The sequence below is a fragment of the Corvus brachyrhynchos genome, unplaced genomic scaffold (genome assembly GCF_000691975.1).
Source record: "Corvus brachyrhynchos isolate BGI_N302 unplaced genomic scaffold, ASM69197v1 scaffold223, whole genome shotgun sequence".
NCBI classification, from domain to species: Eukaryota; Metazoa; Chordata; class Aves; order Passeriformes; family Corvidae; genus Corvus; species Corvus brachyrhynchos.
In genome coordinates, this window is record NW_008237174.1 from 5,694,512 (window position 1) to 5,717,147 (window position 22,636).

Below are 22,636 nucleotides of genomic sequence, written 5' to 3' on the forward strand. Positions count from 1 at the left end.
TGGGTCAGGACCATATGAAACTAAGCAGATGAGCAAGAAAGGGTGACTTTTAAATGGGGAAGAGCATCCCAGTGGCCAGGGCAGGTGGCAACCCATGATGAGAAGATGCTGCCCTCATTAGGGCTCAGTGTTTTTCAGACAAGGTTTACTGGACAAGTACTGGGGAGAACCCAGTACACCCACCTCACATGAAAAAGTGAGCTCCTAATACAAGGTAAACAGGGTCACTGTAAACTTATCATATTTTACTGCCTTGGTATTGCAGACACCCATGAGAACACCACAATAGTCTTTATGACTCTAAGAAACTTCAAAATGTTTATACTAAAATCAGCATGATCTCTCAGCTAAAAAATATACTTCCAGTTTTATTACAACTAAAATCCCAGTGATTTGGGTTGCATGCACATAATTCAAAGGAACAGTCCTTCTCTGGCACTTCCCTAAGCTCAGGAGTTTATATTAGCAAACAAAGTAAGTGTTGTAGGTTGAAGTTACTCTTTGATCCGGTAAATAAATCCATAGTAAATTCAGGTTCAATTACAGTATTTAAATTTATGACATCTACAGTGCTTTGAGAAGTTAGTGACAAATGCCAGTTTCATACAGAAAACGTATTAACCTGCACAAGCCATAAAAAAATGAAAAATCAATTGGCTCTATACAGATGTATCAAAATGTACTTTGACAGTTTTATACAGTCTTTTACATGCATTTGTCAATACATTTGTCTGCAGCTGTAGATACTGTGAATAACTCACTGTTACAAAGAAATTTCTAGTTTGATACACTGAAAAGTAAAATCTGCTTTACTGATACACCTACATGCATATTCACCAATGCAGTCATTGTTACTGCCAAAATTTCATTTGCATGCAAAATACCTCTGGTGCAAATCACCAATAACATAAGGGAGCCCATGAAATGTTAAAGACTTCAAAGGATGAGAGAAAAACTATTTGCATTTTGGGCCTGATCCAAAGCACATTAAAGTCAAGAGGAATCCTTCCATCGGCCGCAACAGATGTTCTGACTCAAGGAAGTTTTCATGCGAGTCATTGACATAACAGCAGACCAGCAAGACCACAAAATCCACTTTCTGAAGAAACCGAAAGTTAACTGCATGGCAGTTGTCTGTCAGTTTCTCCCAGGACAATCTCTGCTGCCTTTCCTGCTGTCCACAGCACATCTTTCTGTTTGATAGCCCACATTCATTCAGCTTTTACACCTACATTTTCTTCTCTCTTGTTCATGGCTTTTAATTTCTTTCTCACTCTGCAGATACATAACTTCATAATACTGTTGTTTAATTCCACAGAATTTACTTATGAGACAAGTATCTACACAGGACAATACAAAAACTGTTGAAATATGTTTCGATAAATCACTACCTATAGAGCATCAACTGCTTTCAGTTCTTGAAAGACTGCTGGTGGGTCTCATAACAGATGTAAGCTGCTAGCTGCTCATCTGTTTGAGAATAATAAGCTTAATCAATATTGCCTCAGCAATCTCTGTTCTATTCTATTAATGTTTTAGGTCCAACTATACATATGGCATGAACATCATAATGGCTCTTACTCCAGGGCAGAAAAGAACCTGTTCACAGAAAGGACAGGAAGCACTTGGTAAGCGTGGTAAATGAAAACAAGTGACTGGACTTGCAACAGTGCAGGTACCAGGCAGATAAATAATAGCATGTTTATTTGCATAAACTTGAATAATTTATTCCTTTTAGGAGGGAACATTTTTCCTAGAGTGACCCCAAAAGAAATGAACAAGTAAAAGGAGCATTTCTCTAGCACAAACATTATTAGCAAATGCCATATCTATTCTATGTGTGTCACCAGTAAGCAAAAACAAACCCCTGCAATAAAACAAAACAAAAAAAACCCAACAAATAAAAAGTACTAGGACATAATGCACATTTTTCTTCCTCTCTATACTTCAAAATCATAAGCACTCCTCATATTTCACGGTAAATGGTTTTATTTCTTGGTTCCCGCAGCTCAGGTAATGATGTCGTAACTCAAAGGTGGTGCAAGGCTCACTACAGCTCTGACCTCGTAAACAATTTTAATATCCCTTCTCCACATCCTAACAGATATAGGACTGCACCTGAGCAGACAATATCTCCTCAGGAGTTACTTGTTTATTCAACATTTAAGTGAGCACATGTGCTCCACATTAAAACCAACCTGGATGCAAAGAGAAGGCTCCTGTTGGCATAAGGGGACCGTCTTTCAACAAGCTGAGATACATCTGCCAAGGATCTCAGGTGCACAGGAGGGAATGCAAAATTAAGCCAAAACACAGCACAGACCCACAAAGCAAGGAGTGCAGCACCACATCTGCTGCACACATCTACTCTGGGCTGCTCCCAGTGTCCGGGACAACATTGCTCCAGAGTGAGGAGAGCAGCCTTGCTGGAACAGGGGCAGGGGAAGAACTCAGAAGCAGCATTTCTGCTCCTCTTTCCAGGTGAGCCAGTGACAGGCAGAGCTCTTTATGGCTACTCCACAGCATCCCTGACATACTCTATCATTACCATGGGCTCAGATACTCTGAGGGGATACTAAGGCCAGTAAAATGAAGCTATGACTCTCATATGTAGAGCCATGATTCACTGGAAAAGCCAGGGCCTGTTCAGGGTCCCCCCTCTGGCTCTGTGAAGGACTGGAACAAACAGAGAGGGTTATCCAAGACACCAAAAGAAGGTTCTGTTTAGTTGAAAGGAGCTGGTTAAACTGGAAAGCTGAAAGAGCTCTAGTAGCCAAGAGACCTCTTCAGACTGAAAAAGTTTTTCTTGAGGGAAAGAAGTCAGGAGACAGTATGATCATGTGTCTCTTTCTAGGTCAGACCTCAAGAGCTACTTTTCAGCTGTAAGACAACGGTGATCCCATAACAACTGTAAGAGAGCACTTACCACAAGAGACATGGGTGGAGAAGATCCCAGTCAGCCTATTCCCAGCCCCACCAGAGGATAACCTGTAGTTAAACCATGCTACTGGGTGTCTAACTTACTCTGAAAATCCTCTGATACTGAGATTGCCCCACATTCCTGGGCAATCTGCACTGGCACTACAGATCTCAGTAATTATGATTAGTTTTTTTTCCCCTTGGGTCTAGCCTATCCTTTTGTTTTTGCAATTTAAGCCCATTATTTCTTGCCCTGTTTATCAGCTCTGTCTTGGCAGCCAACTTCTGTGCACCTCTGGTTAAAGAAGAAAGGTGAGAGACATTTCAAGGTATCTTCAACTTTAGCAAGTCCAACCTTTGAACTCCTAAAAATTCTGGTCAGTAAGCTGTAACACAGGCAGAAGGGATGCCTTAGACTCTAAAGCCTGCTTAAGGGCTACAAATCCATCAGTCAAGCTCTGGACTATTAGGAAAGCCACTGCCTAGTGTTTCAATTACTTCCTTCTGGAGTAAGGCCAAAATAAGCTTGTTGATGTGAACAGGTAAAACAGAATCTCCTGGTTTCTAAAAAATCTCTTTGAGAAACAAATTGAGAAGTGTTCTCAAAAATTTTTTTGTCCTTACCAGGAGAACTTATTTATTATTGAAGGTCTGCCTTCAAGACTCATGATGTTGAGCTCAAGGCAATAAACAATTTATTTTGAGAAATCACATACAGACTGAACAAAGATATAGGAATTAGAACCTAATACAGAAAGAAGAGGCAGGTCAAATCAGCACTGGGCCATCTTGATAGTATCTCTATAAAGCATCAGTAATGATTAATAAACTTGAATTTATGCCATAGTTTTGGCTCCTCAGAAGGCTTTTACATCAAGAACAGCAAGAAAAAATACTTGGCAGAGGACAGGAGTTATTTTCCAAAAGTAGTAATGAGGTCTAAGTTTCTATTTCATTGGCACAACTCATCCATAGCCTCACTATCTGGCTGACAACTTCCCTGGACAAAATCAGAGCAGTGGCACCAACCAGGGCCAGGTCTCCCGACTGTAGAAAAAACTCCTAGGAAACATTAGGAGCCTTCTTCCAGTTCCTGCCAACACTCTGGCAGGGGAGAGGAGGAGCTTTCATCCTTCTAATCATAAAGAGTCAGAGTATCACACCTCCATATACACTTCAGATTTTTTTATAATGGGCAAATTCTGCCCTCTTCTATACCCTGACAACCCCTACTAACTCTGACTGACATAGATACAGTATCTGACCTAAATGCATTTTAAAGCCCAACTGAGGTTCTTGCACTCTAAGCTGAGACAGACATCTTTTTTTTTTTTGTCCTACCCACAAGTCCCTGTGACACAATACTTCTGACACATTGCAAATTTCTAAAGAATTATTCCTTTCAAACAAGTATCTTCCTTGTTATTTAGCCAGGCTGAAGGGCAGTTCACTGTCATTTATGGCACAGGCACAGAGAGGAGTGAATAGCAATTACTCAGCATTTGTTAAAGTGAAGGCCTCACCTTTAATAATTGCACAGTCACATTTCTTTCCACAGGGTCAACCCGAACTCCAGAAAGGAGACTTGCTGATTGACACAAATATGTTTGTATTTCAAAGGGCAAACTACAAAGTCAAATAAAAGGCAATGTTTGCACAAGAGTTAACTTTGTCATTCATCATTCTCAAAGAGCTCAGCAATCCCATGGAAAAATGTCTCTCCTTAGCTATGGTAGATTTTTGACTCAAACTTTAATACAGGTGTATGGAGAGGTCAAATTAGCATGATTGCTGCAAAAGGCTAGCTAAACACACAGCCACAAGAAAGAGGACTTAGTGGCGACCTTTAAAGAAGCAGGGGAATACAGTGGGCAGAACTCCTGCCCCCCACATCCCCACAGTGAGCTGGGAGCTGCTAAAAACTCAGCACAATTTAGAGCAGCAGGGTCCTCTGATTGCACAGATGGACAAACCAATGCCCAACCAAACAGGAAAGAGGGAGGAGGTCTCCTTTTGCACACTCCCATACCCCAATTACAGTTCATCTCGAACTAAAAACAGCAGCTCTGCACAGTCACCATCTCAGCGCAGCCTAATGGGCAGGAGATGAGATAATAGGGCCACATACTGCTCTTGGGACTGCACCACTCCTGTTAAGACAAGGGCAGGTCCCTGCAGTGCTCGACCAGCCCACAGTGCACCTTCAGCAACCTCTGTCACAGCCAGTGCTGCTCTTCCACAGCAGACAAGGGCTCTTGCCCCTTCCTGGAGCTGGCCAGCCACCTTCCTTGGCAAAGCTGTAGCCATGCTCCTTTCCCTTCTGCTGCTGAGACTCTACATGGATTTTGTTCTTCTTTCTCTCCCAAATTAAAGAATCCTAAAGCTACAAATGCGTGCTTTCACAGTGCCCACAACCCTTTGAGTTCGCTTTCCCAAGCTATTGGGTGTGTTGAATTTAAGGTTACCAAGTACATTAATTCTGGGCACATTAAGCCTGGGCACTGAGAGCACATCTTCAAAGAGCCACTGAGAACTTTAAGGTGAATCAACTAAATGGATAAAGGATCTGCACATGGGAAGATTCAGACGAAAAGGATGGAAACAGTCTTGCAGGTATTTAGTGATGCACCTTCAGTTATACACACTGGCTTCAGCCCTGTAGCTGACTGCTTTCAACTTTCTTCTCCACACAGAGAGGCCTTTGAACCTCAAAGCATTACAAAACTGTGTACATTATCAGCCATGTCTACAGGCATGTGTGTTGCACTCAGCACCCACTGAAGTGCCATGTCCAGCCGAAATACTGGATCCAGTATTTTAATCTTGTATGGATTTTTGGAAGTAGTCCAAATATGGGTCAGCCTTACACAACTGCACCTGGGAGTAGCAGAGGTTTCTAATGTGCCATGGGAATGACTTCAGCAACACACCACAAAAAAAGTTCTTTCACATTAAGTGTAACTATTGCTACTCTAAGATTAAATATTACCTGGAAATTACACTCATTAACTGCAGAGTCCTTGATTAATGAGCAGGTGGAGCACATATAGGGACCTGGTCCTGATTTCAGCTGTCTTACTAGCTCTACCCTGGACACGACTGATCACCACAAAAATAAAAGAGGAAATCCAAGAACTAATTACTAGTGGACAAAATGTGTCAACCTAGTAACTGTGTTAGGGTACTTCAGAGGTTAAGGGAAGGCTGGCAGATGTGCAAGATGCAAATACTGAAGCCGCTAAAAAGAAACAGCAACAGAACTCTGCTATCTTCTGGTATCTCTGGTGAGCGAGACTGCAGGAAGCCTCTCAAGAAATAGTCTCCATTACAGAACAGCTCCAGAGCCATTTTGATTACTGCAATCATTTCAACAGTGATGGACAGAAGAGGACCCTCTGGTGCTCCTCCCACTCCCAAGGCAGGGGCTGTCTCTCCTCAGAGAGCAGACACTGAGCTCTGCCAAAGGCCCAGGAAGGGAGGTCTGTATCAGTGAGCAGGAGTCTGGCAAAGAGAAAGCCAAGGACAGGAGAGAGCATCCCACGCCAGCTCCCGGAGGGGGCCGCTGCAGGTGTGAGGGCACACGGGCTGGGGCTCACACGGGGAAGCCACAACCACCTTCTGCAGTTTGTCAGCAAACACAGCTGAACCTAAGCATCTCCTGCTACGCTTACCAAGCAGCCACTGCCTCCAAGCATTTCTGCCAAACAGCAGGGACTGCCCACACACTCTCTTTCTAATTTGTGTTTACTTGTCTTTTCAAAAAGCCCAAAGAAATCTCCTACACAGAGCAGCTAAGTACAACAAAACTCAAGCATCAGAAGAGTTCAGCCAACTTGTGCCCTACGATTGATCTCCTATTTCTCCCTCCACTTTCCTTCTAATCCTGTTTATAATTACACAAGCTGTCTGATCTTCCCAAAGCTATCAATTCCCTCAAATCCATTTTCAAATTGCCATCCTTGAAAGAGCCTGGGCACCTGATCAGGCAGTCTCAGCTTGACACAACCCACTCCACTATTGACGGCTCCCCTGAAATGCCGGGGTGCAGCTGGCCAGACCCTGAGTAAGGGCTGCCAAGACCCAGCCCCACAGAGATCAGGCAAGGAGAAGGTATTGATCCGCTCCCTTTAACATGCTAATTTGCCCAGTGGCTGCTTCAGTCATTGCCAGGCTGGACACTTCAAAAGGAAACTGTTTTCAAAGCAGCGATGTCTTTTTCAGCAGCAGAAAAACTTAAAACTGAAAACAAATGAATTCAAGCCCCAAGTTCACAGAAGCACTCGTAGGTATTCTTCAGCTCCCCAGACAGAGATGTTTGATGTATGGAAAGACAGACTTGTTAATTAGGGTTATTAAAATGTGGCCTGGCAAAAACCCTCTGGGATTTAAAATAACAAAATCAACCCCCTCTAAGTGCACACTTAAATATAAAGATAGCCTGTACTTGTATCAAAAATATTCAGCCATAACCTCTGGAAGTGTTCCATTTATTCCCCCACGCACACAGTTCTTGGGAGAAGAATAAAATGTATTTAAAATTAAATTTCTGTAATTCAATTTCTGTAATTCAGCATCAACACTGGAGAACATTTTGGCCTTTCCTAGTATTGATAATGGGGAAAATAAAGGCAATTGTTCAATCCCTTCAGACCACTGAGAACACACAGTGGAGGCCAGACAAAACCCTCGGTATGACAGAGACATTATTAAAGTATTTCAGGAAGCAGCAGCATTATTGACTGACGCCTCTGCCTCAACACTCACCTTTCAATCACGGGCTAAATACAATGTGAGGAATGGATACAATGGCAGGTTTTAATTAACGGTCTGGGCAAGTACTGAAATATGTCACACACACAAGTTTTGCAGATAGAACAGAAATCAATTGAGTGTTTTGCATCAGTGTTTGTGACTCGCATCATGCTCCTAGGAAAACCTGATATGAACTGTGAAAAGCAGGAGAGCTCTCCAAGCTAAGGGAGATAACAAGCTGCAGTTCTGACCCACAGCATACTACCCTGTTGTCAACAACTGAAGAGCCAGAAACTTGAATTTCCCTTGAAATATGTCTTTATTTCCAAATGCAGGAAGAGCTTAAGTCACCAAGCTCAGCCTGCTCCTTCTCCTCTGGACCCTGGTCCAGGACAGCCACAACCCACTGAGCCCAGTGCTGGCTACACCACCAGCACCAGCCACCCTGCTCCAAGCTCACCTGTCTTGGCACAGGAGGGAATTTCAGATGCTGCTGACCTCTAAGCCCTGGCTGCAGGGGACAAAAAGCTGCAGGAGAGAATAGGCAAATGGGGAGAACTGACTGTCAGCCTGCCATTTGCGCTGGAGCAGGCAGCAGCATCACAGCAAGCTCATTCACAGAAACAAGGCATGAGGAGATAACAGAAAATGCAAGCAAAATGGAACTTGCTTCCTTGACACTAAATTGTCAGCTTTATGGGACTTCATGCTGAATGGTATGAAAAAAAAATCCAATTTGCTTTGAAGCACATTAGTCTAACATCCTAATTATTGTTTACATTGCCATTTGCCTTCTATTAAGAATTGAATAATTACCCAGCACTCCATAGTTTAAAAATACAAGCAAACAGGATTATCTGGGTAATTAAGACACTGTACTGCAGCTCTGTAGTGTGGCTGTACAAAGCTTTCACATATACAAGCAGAAGCAATAGGTATTGATCTCCTTAGCTCAAACGATGTTTTGAGGATGTGCAAGATGGGTCCCTCATCAGGAAAAGGTGAGCGATAGATAACTTTTGACAAGTGAGGAGGGGCAGAAGCTATCTACAGCTAGGATGCCACATTCAACCTTCACTCTGGTCTTATCTCAGTCACAGACATCCTGTGTGCCTCTGGGAAAGTTACCCAGTCCATCCTCCAGCTGCTGCAGTACAGAAGCATCCTTCCTCCTCCTCCTCCTGCCCAGCACCCCCACCTTTGCCCAGACTGCCTCTTCACAGCCCAAGCTGCGCAGCACCAGGCCCCCATGAATACAAAGTCTGTTTCCCAGCACACCTCTTTCAGTGGGTTTGTACCGATTAACTCAGTGTTAGTGAGATTTAAACCCAGCCATCTAAGGGAAGTACAAAAAGCAGACCAGCAAATGGAGTTTTTTCTAGGCATCCATGACTAAATGACCCAAAGCAAATACCAACTGTATAGTATAGCTTTTTTTTTTTTTTTTTTTTCCCCCTTTTTAAGCCCATCCATATTGTACTTTGAACAGCATGACCTCCCTTCTGGGTGACTATTAGGACAAAAGCAAAGTTTTTGCACATTCCTTTGTTGTTTTAAAGAGCCCTTCCTCCATTTAATTACACCACCAGGTTTCACACTGCACAGTTTACTACCCCTGTGAAATTACCTTCAAGTTAAACACTAATTGGACATCCAACAAAAACGAACCCCCCCCACAACCACGTTTCTCCTTCTGGTTTCTCACAGGATGCAGACCCAACACGATCAGGGTCCCAATTTCATACCACTGATTTATAAAGACACAAAATGAAAAACAGTCCTTTAAAGAAATACAGTACATTCATGCAGCATGTGTTCTAACTTATATCAATAAACCTTTCAACAAATCCTTCTGAACAAGCCTGTGTTTTGGGAGCATTTAATGAGCCTCAGCTTTATTTCAAGCCAAAGGCAATTTTAAGTAAAGTTGAAATAAAGAAAGTTAAAAAGAAAAGAAAGCCACTAAAATCAAAAATAAAATAAAATATGGGTTCTTGTATAATCATGAGGCTTAAGAAAGCAGAACTTTTCTCACAGATTATTTTCATTCAATAAATAAAGACAGAAGAGCATTTCTGTATGTTTACTTACCCAAGTGCTGGGAGCCCCTTTTCACCACACTCTAACCATGGGCCAAGGCCAGCCCAGACAGCAGAGGGAAGGACACTTGCCCAGGCCTAAGCAGGTACTTGGCACAAAGCATAGGAAATGTCAAAATGTAATGCAGCTTTCTCATGTCCCAAGTGCACACTTGCAGCCCAGAGGGGATCCCACCTCCTGAACCTCACCATCCCCCCAGCTGAGGATGCAGCTACAGAAGAGCTTGGTGATCACTGGTGAACATCTGGAGGAGATGACACCCAAGGGCCTGCAGCCCCTTCAGGCATGAGAAGTGGCACTTCCACACCCCAACCATCATTTTACACACGGTCAGGGTTTGAGCACAGCGCTGTCCCACACACCAGCTGGAAAGGAGCTGCACATAGGGGCAAGAGCAACAATCAGCCATGGTCAAGACATGAGGAGCACACTGAGCAAATATTACACTGTCTCAAACAAAGAGATCAAAAAAAATCAAAACAGAATCCATTTGCATAAAATCCAAATCTTTGAGCTCTGCATAAACAGAAGGAGATTTTGGCTGGCGTTTCCAAAGGAAGCTCTTATCTCCTTTGAAATGGGGAAATGGGTGTGCTACTTTGCATGAGGGTGTATACAAAAGATGTAAATGAGGAATTTGCTGCATCCAAAAGGCAAAGCGGCCGACAGCTGCCAATCCCTATTCACAGGGAGAGCTTCCCCAGTCTCTAGCAGGAGGAAGGAGAAGGGAACCAACATGTTTGCTTCCCAGGGAGGTGAAGCAGGCTCTGAATATTCATAAAATGGCCATTTAGTCATGGGAGTGTTAATTGTCTCTAATTCACAAAACTGTGTGACCTCACCTGCTCCCTACAACATATGAAAAGGATGTGGCATAATGGGACGAAACGAGATAAAATATTTATCTCACAAGTTTGGGGGGCTTTTTGATGCAGTCTCAAAAGACCTTAGTGTACTGCTGAGCATTTCTTTAATCATGTCTCACAAGCACAACGAAGACCAAGCTCAGTGGAGCATATTATTAGACAGATAATAACCCTTACCCAGGCAAGATCTAAATACTGAACTCATCACACAGTGGATGAGTTGTCTGCAAAGTTTTGGGTTGCTGGGTTTTTTTATCCTAAAAGAACACACAAGAACCAGAAGATGGGCTGGAAGTCCCACAAAGGACTACCCAGACCTACCATGAAATCCATACCACCACAGCAGCTCATCTGGCTTTGATTCTGAGGACCGTGCTTTTTACCAGGAACACACAGAGTAAGGACCAGATATTGCTCCCCTGTGTAGTAGCAGAGTCTTGTCAGAAATTCAAAGGGAAGCAATCACAGCTTTTCTCCAAGCAATACATGAAGGGACATTTGCTTGATAACTGTAACTTGACTTCCGAGGAGGCCAGGCAGGAGAAAGCAATAGAGCTCCTGCAATGACATTTAAATGCAGATTTTGAAATGCGCCAGGTGGTACAAGAAAATCACAGAGGGAGCAACCCTTGGAAGATCTACTGAGCTACACGAGAACATAACATAACCAAATCAGCAGAGAAGAGAACCAACTAAATTTGGTTCAGACAGACTGTGTTTCAGTGTCGCTCCCAGGCCCCGCCTGTAGCTTCCGTCTTCTCAGCTCCTTTTAAAACCTAACATGTTGAGTCTGTGCTTTTTTTCCCCTGCCAAAAATAATCAACCTGGGGAAAAAAAATAAATCCTTCTGAAATCTCTAATCTGCAGTCTTAGTCACCCTTCTGATCACCCTTTTGTGCAGCCAGACTGTACATCAGTGCTATTCTGACAAAAAAGTTATTACTAAAATGGGAAAGTACACACAAATTACTTTACTTTCCCACCCCTAAAAAACTCACCATCCAAGAATCTTATCACAGAAAAACATATAATTAGACTGTAACCTTCTGATGTAAACTGAACTGCTGCTTTCAATGATCACAGCCACTCTTCAAAGCCTCCGAGATAAAAAGAATCTTATCATTCAAATTATTACTTCTTAGGGATGCTCTTATCAAAGTTCGAAGGAAAATTCTAAAAACAGCAGTGATATGAAACCAGGACTGAGCCATATTTTAAATGACACTGGATTTTCTGCCAATTGGCCAATTCACAACTCAGAAAAAGCAAGTGTAGATGAAGACAAAGCTGTTGGCTCTCATAACCTTTACAATATCACAGTAAAAATCTCAACTGTCTCATATATTTATACTAAATGGCAGGTCTAAAATTGAGATTTGTAATTTCACAGCATCAAAATCATCACAGATGGCTACAGTCTATTGCTTCTTTAATCTGTCTTTTCTCCCTTCCTGCTTGTTTTCCCCCTCCTCCTTTGAGTTAGAAAGATATGTGCTTTATCATAAAGAAATCGTAACTAAATCCAAACCATGTTTTATTAACATGTAACAAAACAATTTACATAATGATGTGTACAAGTGAAGTTTAAAATTACTTTATGTCTCAGCTTTGCCCTAAAGCACTAATTGCCTTAGCCTTGAGATGTGCCACTATTTGGGATAGTCATCTTCCATCAACAATATTCGACATTCATGTTCTCCTAAATAGATAGCCACTAACACAGAACATTTGAGGGAAAATAAACAGTAATAGAAATAGCAAATTGGATTTTTTTTTTTTTTTGCATCAAATTCACAGCTACAAGTTCACCTGGAAGCAAAGAATCAGAGCTCACCTAAAATTTCTACTGATCAGGACCAATTTTGCAGAACCACTGTCAAGACACCTGTGAAGCTTCCCAAATAAAAATGGATTAAATGCTTAGCTTCTTTTCCTTCCTGTCCCAGGTTCTTAAATATATACATATACACATACAATTATGGATGTTTGGTAAGACAATCATCATCAATAAAGTCAGCTGGGAAAAAAACAGCAGTCAGAGAAAGGACAGTTTTTTGTCATCATATTCAAACACCTCCATACCACCGACACAATTTTTTAAAAAAATCCCATTTGAGGTCAGAAAGTCATTAACTCCCACTACAGGAAGAACTTTAGACGTGAAAAGGCTTTCCATTACGCTTCCCACACATACATCAGAAATTAGGCAAAAGAATCTCAAGGAAAATGCATTATTTAAAAATTGGGAGGGTGAGTGAACTTGAAGCAGTTTGCAGGACAAGCCAAGGACCAGCTGGTCTGTCACAGCACTGTGTGGCAGGGAGCAGGTCACAGGAGACAAGGAGCTCCAGCATAGACTGGGGATCTCCCAACAAGTGCAAAGCCCCAATCCACTGGCCCGAACTATTCCTGCCCACTGAGCTTTTGTCAAACATTTAAGATCTTAATCAATCCTAACTCTGACCCTAGGATCACAGGGGAAGATGGATGAGGAAACGGACAACCTCTGACCTTTCCTTGTATTTGTCCTGCCACAGTCAACCTATTGAAAAACAATTGAGGTGGAACCTGCTCACCAGCTCCAGTCCCAGACTAGCACCCTTTCACAGCCTTTCCCAAACTCAAAGTCTCTTCCCCTGCCCCCAGTCCTCTATATCAAAACCACAGGAATCCTCCTCACTTCGTCCTCCTCCTCCCCTCCAAAAACCTGTCAGAGCAGAACATTTCCTAAACAATTAAGTTAAGAGGGGAAAGAAAAAGGGAAACCTCATTCAGTGGTGTCAAAGGCCAAACTGCTTTAACAGCCTCACTGGAAACCAGAGAGGAGCTGCACAGTTCTGGTGAGCTTCATGAATTCATCAGGCGGTGCTTCCCAGTAAACTGTTCTGGCTGGAGAATGGCAAATGTGAGAAAAGGAAACCACAAATAACAGCTGATGAAATGAGTTTAGCACTTTCAATTATGTGCTGGCTCGAACGCTCTCAAAATGACTAGCACAGGCCAACTTCCCTCTGCAGAGCCCAAGACACAGAACGTTTCTAACACCTTTGTCAATATGGCATCACCTGATCTTCCTTTTAATTGGGAAATGGAGAATTGAGTTTCCTGAGCCCAAACGTCCCCAGATGCAGCTGAGAGCCTTTAGGTAAGCTGACAGTCATCCCCCAGGTCTCGTCCAATGCTACAAAAATAAATTTAAAAAGCATGCCACTGTAATCACTGCCCATCAACAAAACCTCAAGAGATTTCCCCTGAACAACACAGGATTTGTTGGACAATTAGCTCACCATATCTGGGCCACTGACACTGAAAAATGGATGATCTGTGTCAATCAGAGTGACCCAGTGCTGTCCTAATAGGCCTTTAGGAGAAGGTGGAATCATCTCTGTGCAATAAACCAATAAATGGGTTTATTCACTTCCTCCTCTCACAGCCCAGGCTGGTAAGGTGTCTGGAAGCTTTGCTCAGAAGTTATTGAGCTATAAGAGAGTTATAGCATCTCCCCAGCCACCAGCGGCTCCCCCAGAAGCACCCAGGCAGTACCACAGTCACAGGTTCACACACGTCATAATAAACAGGCTTTCAAGTTTCCATCTCAGGGGATGGAAAAATCAACAAAAAAACCCCAAGAAAAACCAGAATATTTCACCCCAGAGAGGTATGTCACTGTCAGCTCATTTTTCAGTCCTCTGTAGGGCCAATGGCAATTTTGTTGCCACTATGCCACACTGGGCATCTGTCATAGAGCAAAAACTCAGGAAATTAAGGCTGAAGTTCACATGTAGTGGTTTTTTCCTACCAAGGTTTAATTTCAATGCATAATAAAGAACTTCATATTGACTGTAAATTACTATTTAAAAGAAATCAAGTAGGACATTCAAAAGACACCATTCTCTTAGAAGTCCATCACAAAAGAGCCAGTTACTTGTTTTGCTAACTTGTTCTCAGTCTCAAGATGATAAAAATGCCCTAGTAAAAAACACACCAAGAAGACATGAAGCAACAGACTCCAAAGAATCTTTTCTAAAAACATGGTTCCAAATCCCGAAAGAAGCTGAGCACCTTCAATTCAGCACCCAGCAAAATTAAGCTCACTGACCTGTGCAAGAATCCATTTAAATTTGATCTTAATTTATGCTTACACGAGCAAGAGTTCCAAAGCAGAGGCTAAAGATATTTTATTTATAAACTCTCTTCTCTCCTTCCCTAACCTTCTACAGCTTCTTTATTCAGAAAAGGGAGGCAGAGACTATAGGTATTGAGGTTTTTTCTTTTAGGCAAATCTGTCTTTTATACAAACTTTAATCCCTAATTCTGCAGCACACAGGATGGTGTGTGTGTGTGTGTGTGTGTGTGTGTGTGTGGGAGGGTGGGGTGGAGACTTTTAGCATTTCTAAGAGTATCCTAGCACCTCCATTATTTAACTGACAATGAAGACTCTCTGAGAAATGAAAATATTTAACAAAGGCAGCAGAGTCAAATATCAAAGGGTACTTAGTGCTAAAAATTTGCAACAAGTAAAACACCAAAGACTTCCACTTCCCAAAATGGGAAAGTAATCCAGCTAAAACTCCTGTCCTGCCTCCCAGACTCGTTCTTAGCCTACCGCATTACCCAAAGTCGACTTTGCCAGAATTTCCTGCGCTTAACAAAGTTCCCTTGAAAGATTTGTCTCTTCAAACAACAGTAGCTCAACTGCACTGCTTTGCAGTCATTCACATTTTGGTGACTATCACGAGCCAAATCAAATTTAGGCATCTGCTAGAAAATGTGTTTCACCTTCTGCCTATTACAGCAGTATCATTTGTTTTGCATTATATAATGCTTAGCCTTGCCACCTGGAGCTATTGGACTTCTTCATAAACCCCTCTGTCCCACCACATCCCACAGGGCTGCTAATCACTGGCTTTAGTCCATTTCTCTCATCTCTGATTCAATTATGCATTCCACTAAGCCCTAATGAAGAGTACAATATGGCTCATCCTACCTTGGCATTCTCCATTGCGCTCCTCATAGCCAGCATTGCACAAGCAGTTGCCAATGGGCACCAGCCATTCGCCATCTGCCCCACAGTACATTTTTGGCACATCCTTCTCTTCCGAGTTGTTGACACAGGAGCCACGAACCTCCACCAGAGAGGAGGTATCAGCGCCAGTAATGGTGTCTGGAAACTGCGCCAGGTTCCGAACCGTCAGTGGACACTTCTTATAGAACACACGGACAGAGACCAAAGCAATGCAGGCACCGACGTCCTGAAAAGCCAAATAAAACCCCTTCTTGCTGAGTGGTCCCACATCCCGGATCTCCGTATTCAGCTTCATGATCCTGTCGCCAATGTCCACCTGGGTGAAGCTCTCATCAGCAGCAATGGTGTCGATCTTTGCAAACTGGCTCTCACGAATAAAACGCTCCTTATCGTTGTTTGATTCATAGTAATAAAGGTTGAAAGTCTCTTTGCAAGTTCCCATGACACCCGGCAGGCTGTTGCAGTCTCTTAGCGTGAACTTGATTTCAATATAAACCCTCTGAGCCCCCTCACGGGGAATCCAATCAGTTCGTAACCAGTTATTCTGGCTGGGCTCCATCACGTTGCAGACTTGATAGGTGCGGATCGGAGTGTTCTTCTCATCCATGATGCTCACTTCCTCCCACTGCAGGGAGGAAAAGGGGGAGAAAAGCACATCAGTATTAAAAGGAACAACAGAGCTTCACAACAAACAATATGCACTTGTTCCAAAAAAACCAAACTGAAAGACCAAGCCATAGCCAAGTCCTCAACTACTCGGGCATTAAAGGAAGCATCTGCTCAGGAGAAACAAATTCCAAATCCCCTCATGCCTCCAGGAGCAAGCATGTGTTTTAAGGGCCCTCTGAAGCCATTCAAGAATGCTCCCTCAACTGATCAGGTTTACTTGTACTACAGTTCAGTTCACAGGACCCTGCCTAGAGCAGGGCTACACACAGGACTTTCCAGACTCACAGAGCAGCACTGACCTGCAGTGTTTCCTTGACAGCAGGTATCTCATGGACCCTGCTTTGCACATGGAATATCCAACAGGTGACACAGCGTGACTTACTCACATGGAGTGACAGCCACACTTTGGACATCACTACCACTTATTTTAAAAACTCTTAAGCCATCCCTTATTATTTCTCTAAGCTGCCAACTACTTTCCTGGGCTACCAATATCCCAGACAAACTCAGCAAAGCCTTTACTTTGGAGATGGGCAGAAATAGCTGTCTACAGAGACCTGGGTCCTTGACTTGGGTAGCTCTTAGAGAAGGAAAAACAGGTAAGGAGACAACATCATCAGTCTACCAGCAACACCACCATAACTTTGTTATCCAAACAGAGTTTCTTAGTAGTGGGAAGGTAAAAAAAGAAGAAATATGTATGCACATCTTTTTTCTGGAGAAAATGTCAGGAAACAGCTAAATTCATATTATCAGAATCCCAAAAAGGTTAGCAGAGAGAGAGAGTGCTGAAAGATCAGGATAGCAGCATTCTGCAAAATTGTTACACCCCTGAAATCAAGTTCAGGCATCTTTAGAAGTGCCAAACAGGCAACATGATTATGAAACAACAACAACACATGTAATCCAAGGCAGGTGTGGAAGGAGGAGATGGAGGAGTTCAGCATAATGAACTAAGAAAAGGAAAGCACATATACCCAACAGTTCCGAAAAGAATTGGTCAAAGTATTATCACAGACAGAAGAAAGTTTATCACAGTGCTCTACTGGCAGGGAGAGAAGGGCAAGAAGAGGGAAAGAAATCTTTCCAGGAAAAAAAACCCAGCAAAACCATAGCACTTCAATTTATATTATTCAATTTATCCTTCCCTATAAAAAAAAATTAGATAATGATATGCTGACTAGGTTTGCAGGCAATACAATGAAGCATATAACATTATCCTTAGAAAACAGTAATAACTTTAAGGTGACCTCTCAGAAGCGCTTTTCAGAACTACTGAAGCCATAGCTTTGATAAACAGAAGCCTTCTTGACATAAGGGGGCTTCTCGTATAATATCCTGCATTCTTCTCACAAGGATTGCTCTTATGCAAGTGATTTTTACTTAAAAAGCTTCCAGCTTAGCTGAATCCATTTATAGAATGACAGCAGCTAGCACCATGAGTCACTAGGAGCAGAAAGAGTAATATTTTATTTGCTGCCTAGAGATAACTACAAATTAAAATAAAGGAGAGGGGAAATCAATACTCAGCATGTCACTCCTTTCCAGAGAAAAGAAAAAAATAAATCTTAAAAAGTAATCTATCCATGTAAAGTGTAATATGTTGTTTGTAAGAAGACAGAGTTGTTTAATTTACAGCACCACAGAGCTAGTTTACTGTTACAATATTGTCTTTATGATCCATCACTTTCCATTCTGCTTATCTTCAGATTGTCTACGCTACCAATATTGTGTGTGGTACAAGAGAAAGGAAGAAGCAAAGGGAAATAATACTTGTTGATGGGATTTCCTTTAGTGCATTTACACAATGGAGGATGCTGCTAGAGGATTCAATAGAGAGACCGCTGAGGTCAAGAGACACACAGCAACTGAATTCAGCAAGTTTTTGGATCAGGTTCTCAACACACCCGTCTGCTGACCAACACACAAATGTACAGAGTTGGACTTCTTATTTCATTAACGCACAAATGCGAAACACATCTAAGTGCATCTTTATGACAGAACTGCAAGTAACTACAGCCCAAAATTTCCAGCCACTGTAAATGACTTGTAACTCGAAGTATGTGGTCAAAGCTGTAACTTTTTGCTTTCAAGCTGAAATTAAGTTTTATAATTCAGCTCTTCCCACAGTTTAATGATGCAGATTAAAACATTCTGGGCACAAAACCTGCTTTTCAACTGTGAAATGCAAGAGTAAATCATTAATTACATTCATAATACAATTCATTAACTCCTCCAGGGCTACTATATAGCTAGTCACTGCTAAATGACTATGTTTATCTCCAGCCCTTCTTATCCACACAACCATCACACCCCAGGAACAGTGTGGTTCAGATTTAGAAAAATATCTTTTTTTAAACAGACAATAAAGTATACACAGTTAAAGAATAACACTGAAGGACAAATTCTTCTCAAGACAATAAAGGAGTTTGTTTCTGCTGTTTGAAATAAATCTGCAGCATATGAAGTAAATGCTTTCCAAGCACTGTATCTCAGAAACAGACCATGTACTCTTAAATTTTTCACAACAGGCTTAAAAATAGAACACATGTATGTAGGTTTAGTGAAACGAGTCACGTCCACAATAAAAGCACACATTTTTCCTTCTCAAGCTTGCATGGCACTTTCAGAAAAAACTTGGGGAGAAAGAGGGAATCCAACAGCCATTAATAATATACAGCTGTCCTCTGATCATTGATTCCACTGCTGACTTATCAAAACTTGTATTTAGCTTCTGTTTTAATACAGAGCATAGATTCTCTTGGAAAGCCTTAGATATCCCTTTGAAAGACCCCATCTCATTAACCGACATTTCCAGGGTGCGGGATTAACAAGGAATCCCAGCTCTCACCGAGATAGAGCTGTACCTTTCCACACTGTCAAAAGATGAGGGCGATTGCCTGCAATCAGCACTGAATGTGCACCGTGGGCGCTGCCAGAGGCCTGCCAATCACATCCCCGCTCTTTGGAAAACCGAGTTTTGGGGACAGCACAGTGTGCTCAGGCGGAGCACAAGCCAGGACTGTAGTCAAGTTCACCCAGAACAACAATGGGGGAGCAAAACAATCCCCCATTCTCCCATGCTACGGTTATTCAGAGCTTATGCATAATGCACCACCAGCCAACGCAGCCTCGGATTCCTTCTCTCACTGCTGTTTCCTTAGCTCTGTTTCTTCTAATTACAAGTGGGAACGCACACACAAAAAAATAAGTTTTTGTAGGTTTCCTGAAGAATCCAGTGCTTTGTTGTGCACAGGTCCTGATCTTTCAGCACCTTCCTTTTTTCAAACACTTTGACTTAGTTACTTCTGCTTAAGGATTCCAAGCTGCTTTTACTCATTTAGTGTTAAAAGGATTTGGAATTTTTTTTTTTACATTCATGCTTAGTGTGCATTGCTGGCATTTTTGGTTGAATTGCTCATATGAAGAAAGAAGGCGCCTTTCTAATTGCTTATTAAAAGAAAGTCCCATGACATACAGTCTCCTCCAGATCCCAGCAACTTCAGAGTCCAACATTTGAAGCAGTTTCCCAGAGAGACACTGGGCACCCTGCAGGTCAGGGCACAGATGAGGGAGCAGCACAGTACCCATCCGACAATATAAAGCTAAACCAAAAAATAAAGCTACCTTATGTGCAGCTCTCTAAGCAAAGGGACTCTCATCCCAGCAATGAACCTTTTAACGTCATTGCATCACCACTGGGCAGTGCATTCGAGCAGCCTTCTCTTCAACAAGACAATTGTGAAAGTACATAAAAAGAAACTCCAAGGAATAATAGTCAAGCAATGCGTGCTGCAGTTGATCTGTTCAGAAACCAAAACACACGATGTTTACACTCTGAAATAGGACAACTGTCCCATCACAACAAAAGGTCTATCGTGTATATTGATCCCTACTCCTTCATCCAGAAATAGAACAGCAATTACCCTGAACATCTCCCAGCCAAGACGGTCCACAGATAAAATAATAGCAGTCAAGAATGCCAATTCAGTCGGCAGATCACATTTCTTGTTGGTATTTCAGTTTTAAATAGGCATCTAAGCCTATGCCTCAACCAATCTCTTAATTCTGAAACCTCTTTTCTGCCCTTTTGGTTTCCACTTATTCCATGACAGAACTATCCAATGGGAGTATAAAGTTTCTCCAACAAAGAGTAATTCACTTGGTAAGCTAGGGAAGAAATCTGACCTCCTCACCACAATCAACAATAATCGAGCCATTAGGACTCTCTGAAAGTTACTAATCACCCCCTTTACCCTTTTGATCAGATAGCGGTTTAAAACTTACCCCTCCTTCCAGGGGACTTGCTATCCACCCCAGCTCTCCCTGAACTGATCTGGAATCCAGCAAGGTAACTGCAGAAAGGTACAAATAAAAGAGATTAAATTCCAGATGCCAAAAGGCAATATTAAAATAAATGATTTACCTGAACGTTTCCATATGTGCGGAGCACGATCGCATTCACCTACCACTTGAAATGCAATGTTATTTCCGACCGCGCCAATATCTTAAAAACACTTCCAAACTCACTCTGAGGAATCGCACGTTCGTTTCCCGGCGCACTGGAGCCGCTCAGGGGCGCGGAGAGGAGCGGCGGAGTCCCGGCACACCTGCGGGAGACACCGGAGCGCCTCTCGGAGCGCTCCCGCAGCGCTGAGCGCCGCGTCTCCCGCCGCCTGGGACAGCGCGCCCGCATGCCAGCGATGGGCTCAAAATCGGTACTTGCCGGGACCCCAGGAGCACGGCTGGGCACCGAAAGACCAGGCAGAGGCTCCCCAGGAGACCAGCGCCCCACGCCCACACCGCGGGATGGCTGCCGAACATGTGTTCCTTAGGCAGAGTTTACTTGCCTGAAAAATTTCCTTGTTTCTGGGGGGGGGGGATGATCATAATTTATGAACAACCACTTTTAAATATTTGCCTTGTCTGTCTTGTCTACAGAGAAGCAGCACTAGCTTTTGCAGTTGCTTTGTTTATCAGCAGTGTCTCACAGTCTTTGCCCTGGAGACTGTGACAAGCCTGGGTAGAGATAGTAACCTTGTTCTTTTCTCTACTGCTCAGTCCATTTAAAGATAATAGGCCATGCCCAGCATGACCAATGAAAAAGGGAAATGGCATTTATCTTTCTGGCATCTTTTGGTAGCTTGGGACCATGCTCTGCTTGATCCATGGGATCAACTCCATGAACAGTCTATAAGGAGTAAAATATTCAGCAACACCTTTGAAACACAAAGATCTATTGTCATTTGTGCTCTGTGGCCTCAGCTTTTCTCTAAAAGCTGTTTCTACTTGTCTTACTTAACAGTGTAAAAATAATCCAGCTTTCTCTGCAGCCCTTTTAGAGGACAAAATTACTGTAATGGAAATAAATGGAAACACAATTAGCCATCTCTACAATATGTCTTCATATGTTTGATCACAAATAGCTTGAAATCCAAATCCAGATCTGGCTCTGCTCCATTGCATCATGTTTTGTTAGCTAGAGAATTATGAACATTTTTAATAAATAAATGTAAAAAAATAAATAATAATGAAGGGACAAGCAGGAAAGAGACACATAATTATTCAGTGAAGCAAGTGTCTTACAAAGAGGAATAGAAATTTAGAACATTATCTGCTTTCCTTAACAACAAGGAACCTGAGAGTTGCATTGATTAATGGCATTAAGTATCTTCACAGGAAAAAATTACTGAGTAGTAATAGCCACCACTCTCCCCTGCTTGTTCTGAAAGTAAAGCAAAAAGCCAGTAGTGTTAAAAGCCAAAATTAAATGCATTCAAATAAGAAGTATGGGATGCATTTCAGTGGTGATGACTGGTGGCAACTGAAAAAAGTACTGTTAGAATGGGAAGGTGGGTGTCCATTTTTTGATACATGAGATAAAGAGTGAATGCCTTTCTGAAAGAATTCTGACAAATACAAGATATTGGGCTCACTACAGAGATCATTATGTGAAATGTAATCCCTCACTTTATACAGAAATCTAACCTAAATTATCTGATATTTTCAAGGGTTTAACTTAATGGAGTTAAGCCTACTTTGTTCTTTATGCGGTTGTCCACAGCTGTACACGGCGCCCGAACCGTGCCCGGGAACACCTGTACTGGCTGATGCCCTTAGCCTGTCTCCGTGAACCTGCGCTGTGCAGCCACAGCCCCGCTTTGCTTTGAACGCTCCGAACATCTGCCTCCTAAAAAAAAAAGAATTACTCTCTAAATGCGCCTTGACAACAAAATCGTAGTTTTTAAAAGCCCGCTAAGCCTTGGGTGGGTCAGGCAGTGCCTGTGGGCTGAGCACCGTCCTT

The 22,636-nt window shown here is 42.5% G+C and overlaps 1 protein-coding gene across 1 annotated transcript in view; it reads right to left on the bottom strand.

Moving 5' to 3' along the window:
• Positions 1–21,043, bottom strand: part of EPHA4 (EPH receptor A4) — a 104,110-nt gene extending 83,067 nt beyond the window's left edge. Inside the window, exons 1-3 of the mRNA XM_017728853.1 lie at positions 20,863–21,043; positions 20,620–20,687; positions 15,625–16,288 (exon numbers count right to left, since the gene is read on the bottom strand). Coding sequence (XP_017584342.1) covers positions 15,625–16,288; positions 20,620–20,687; positions 20,863–21,028 — 898 coding nt within the window. The 5' untranslated portion in view covers positions 21,029–21,043. The remainder of the gene's footprint in view (positions 1–15,624; positions 16,289–20,619; positions 20,688–20,862) is intronic.
• Between the last annotated feature and the right edge of the window lie 1,593 nt (positions 21,044–22,636).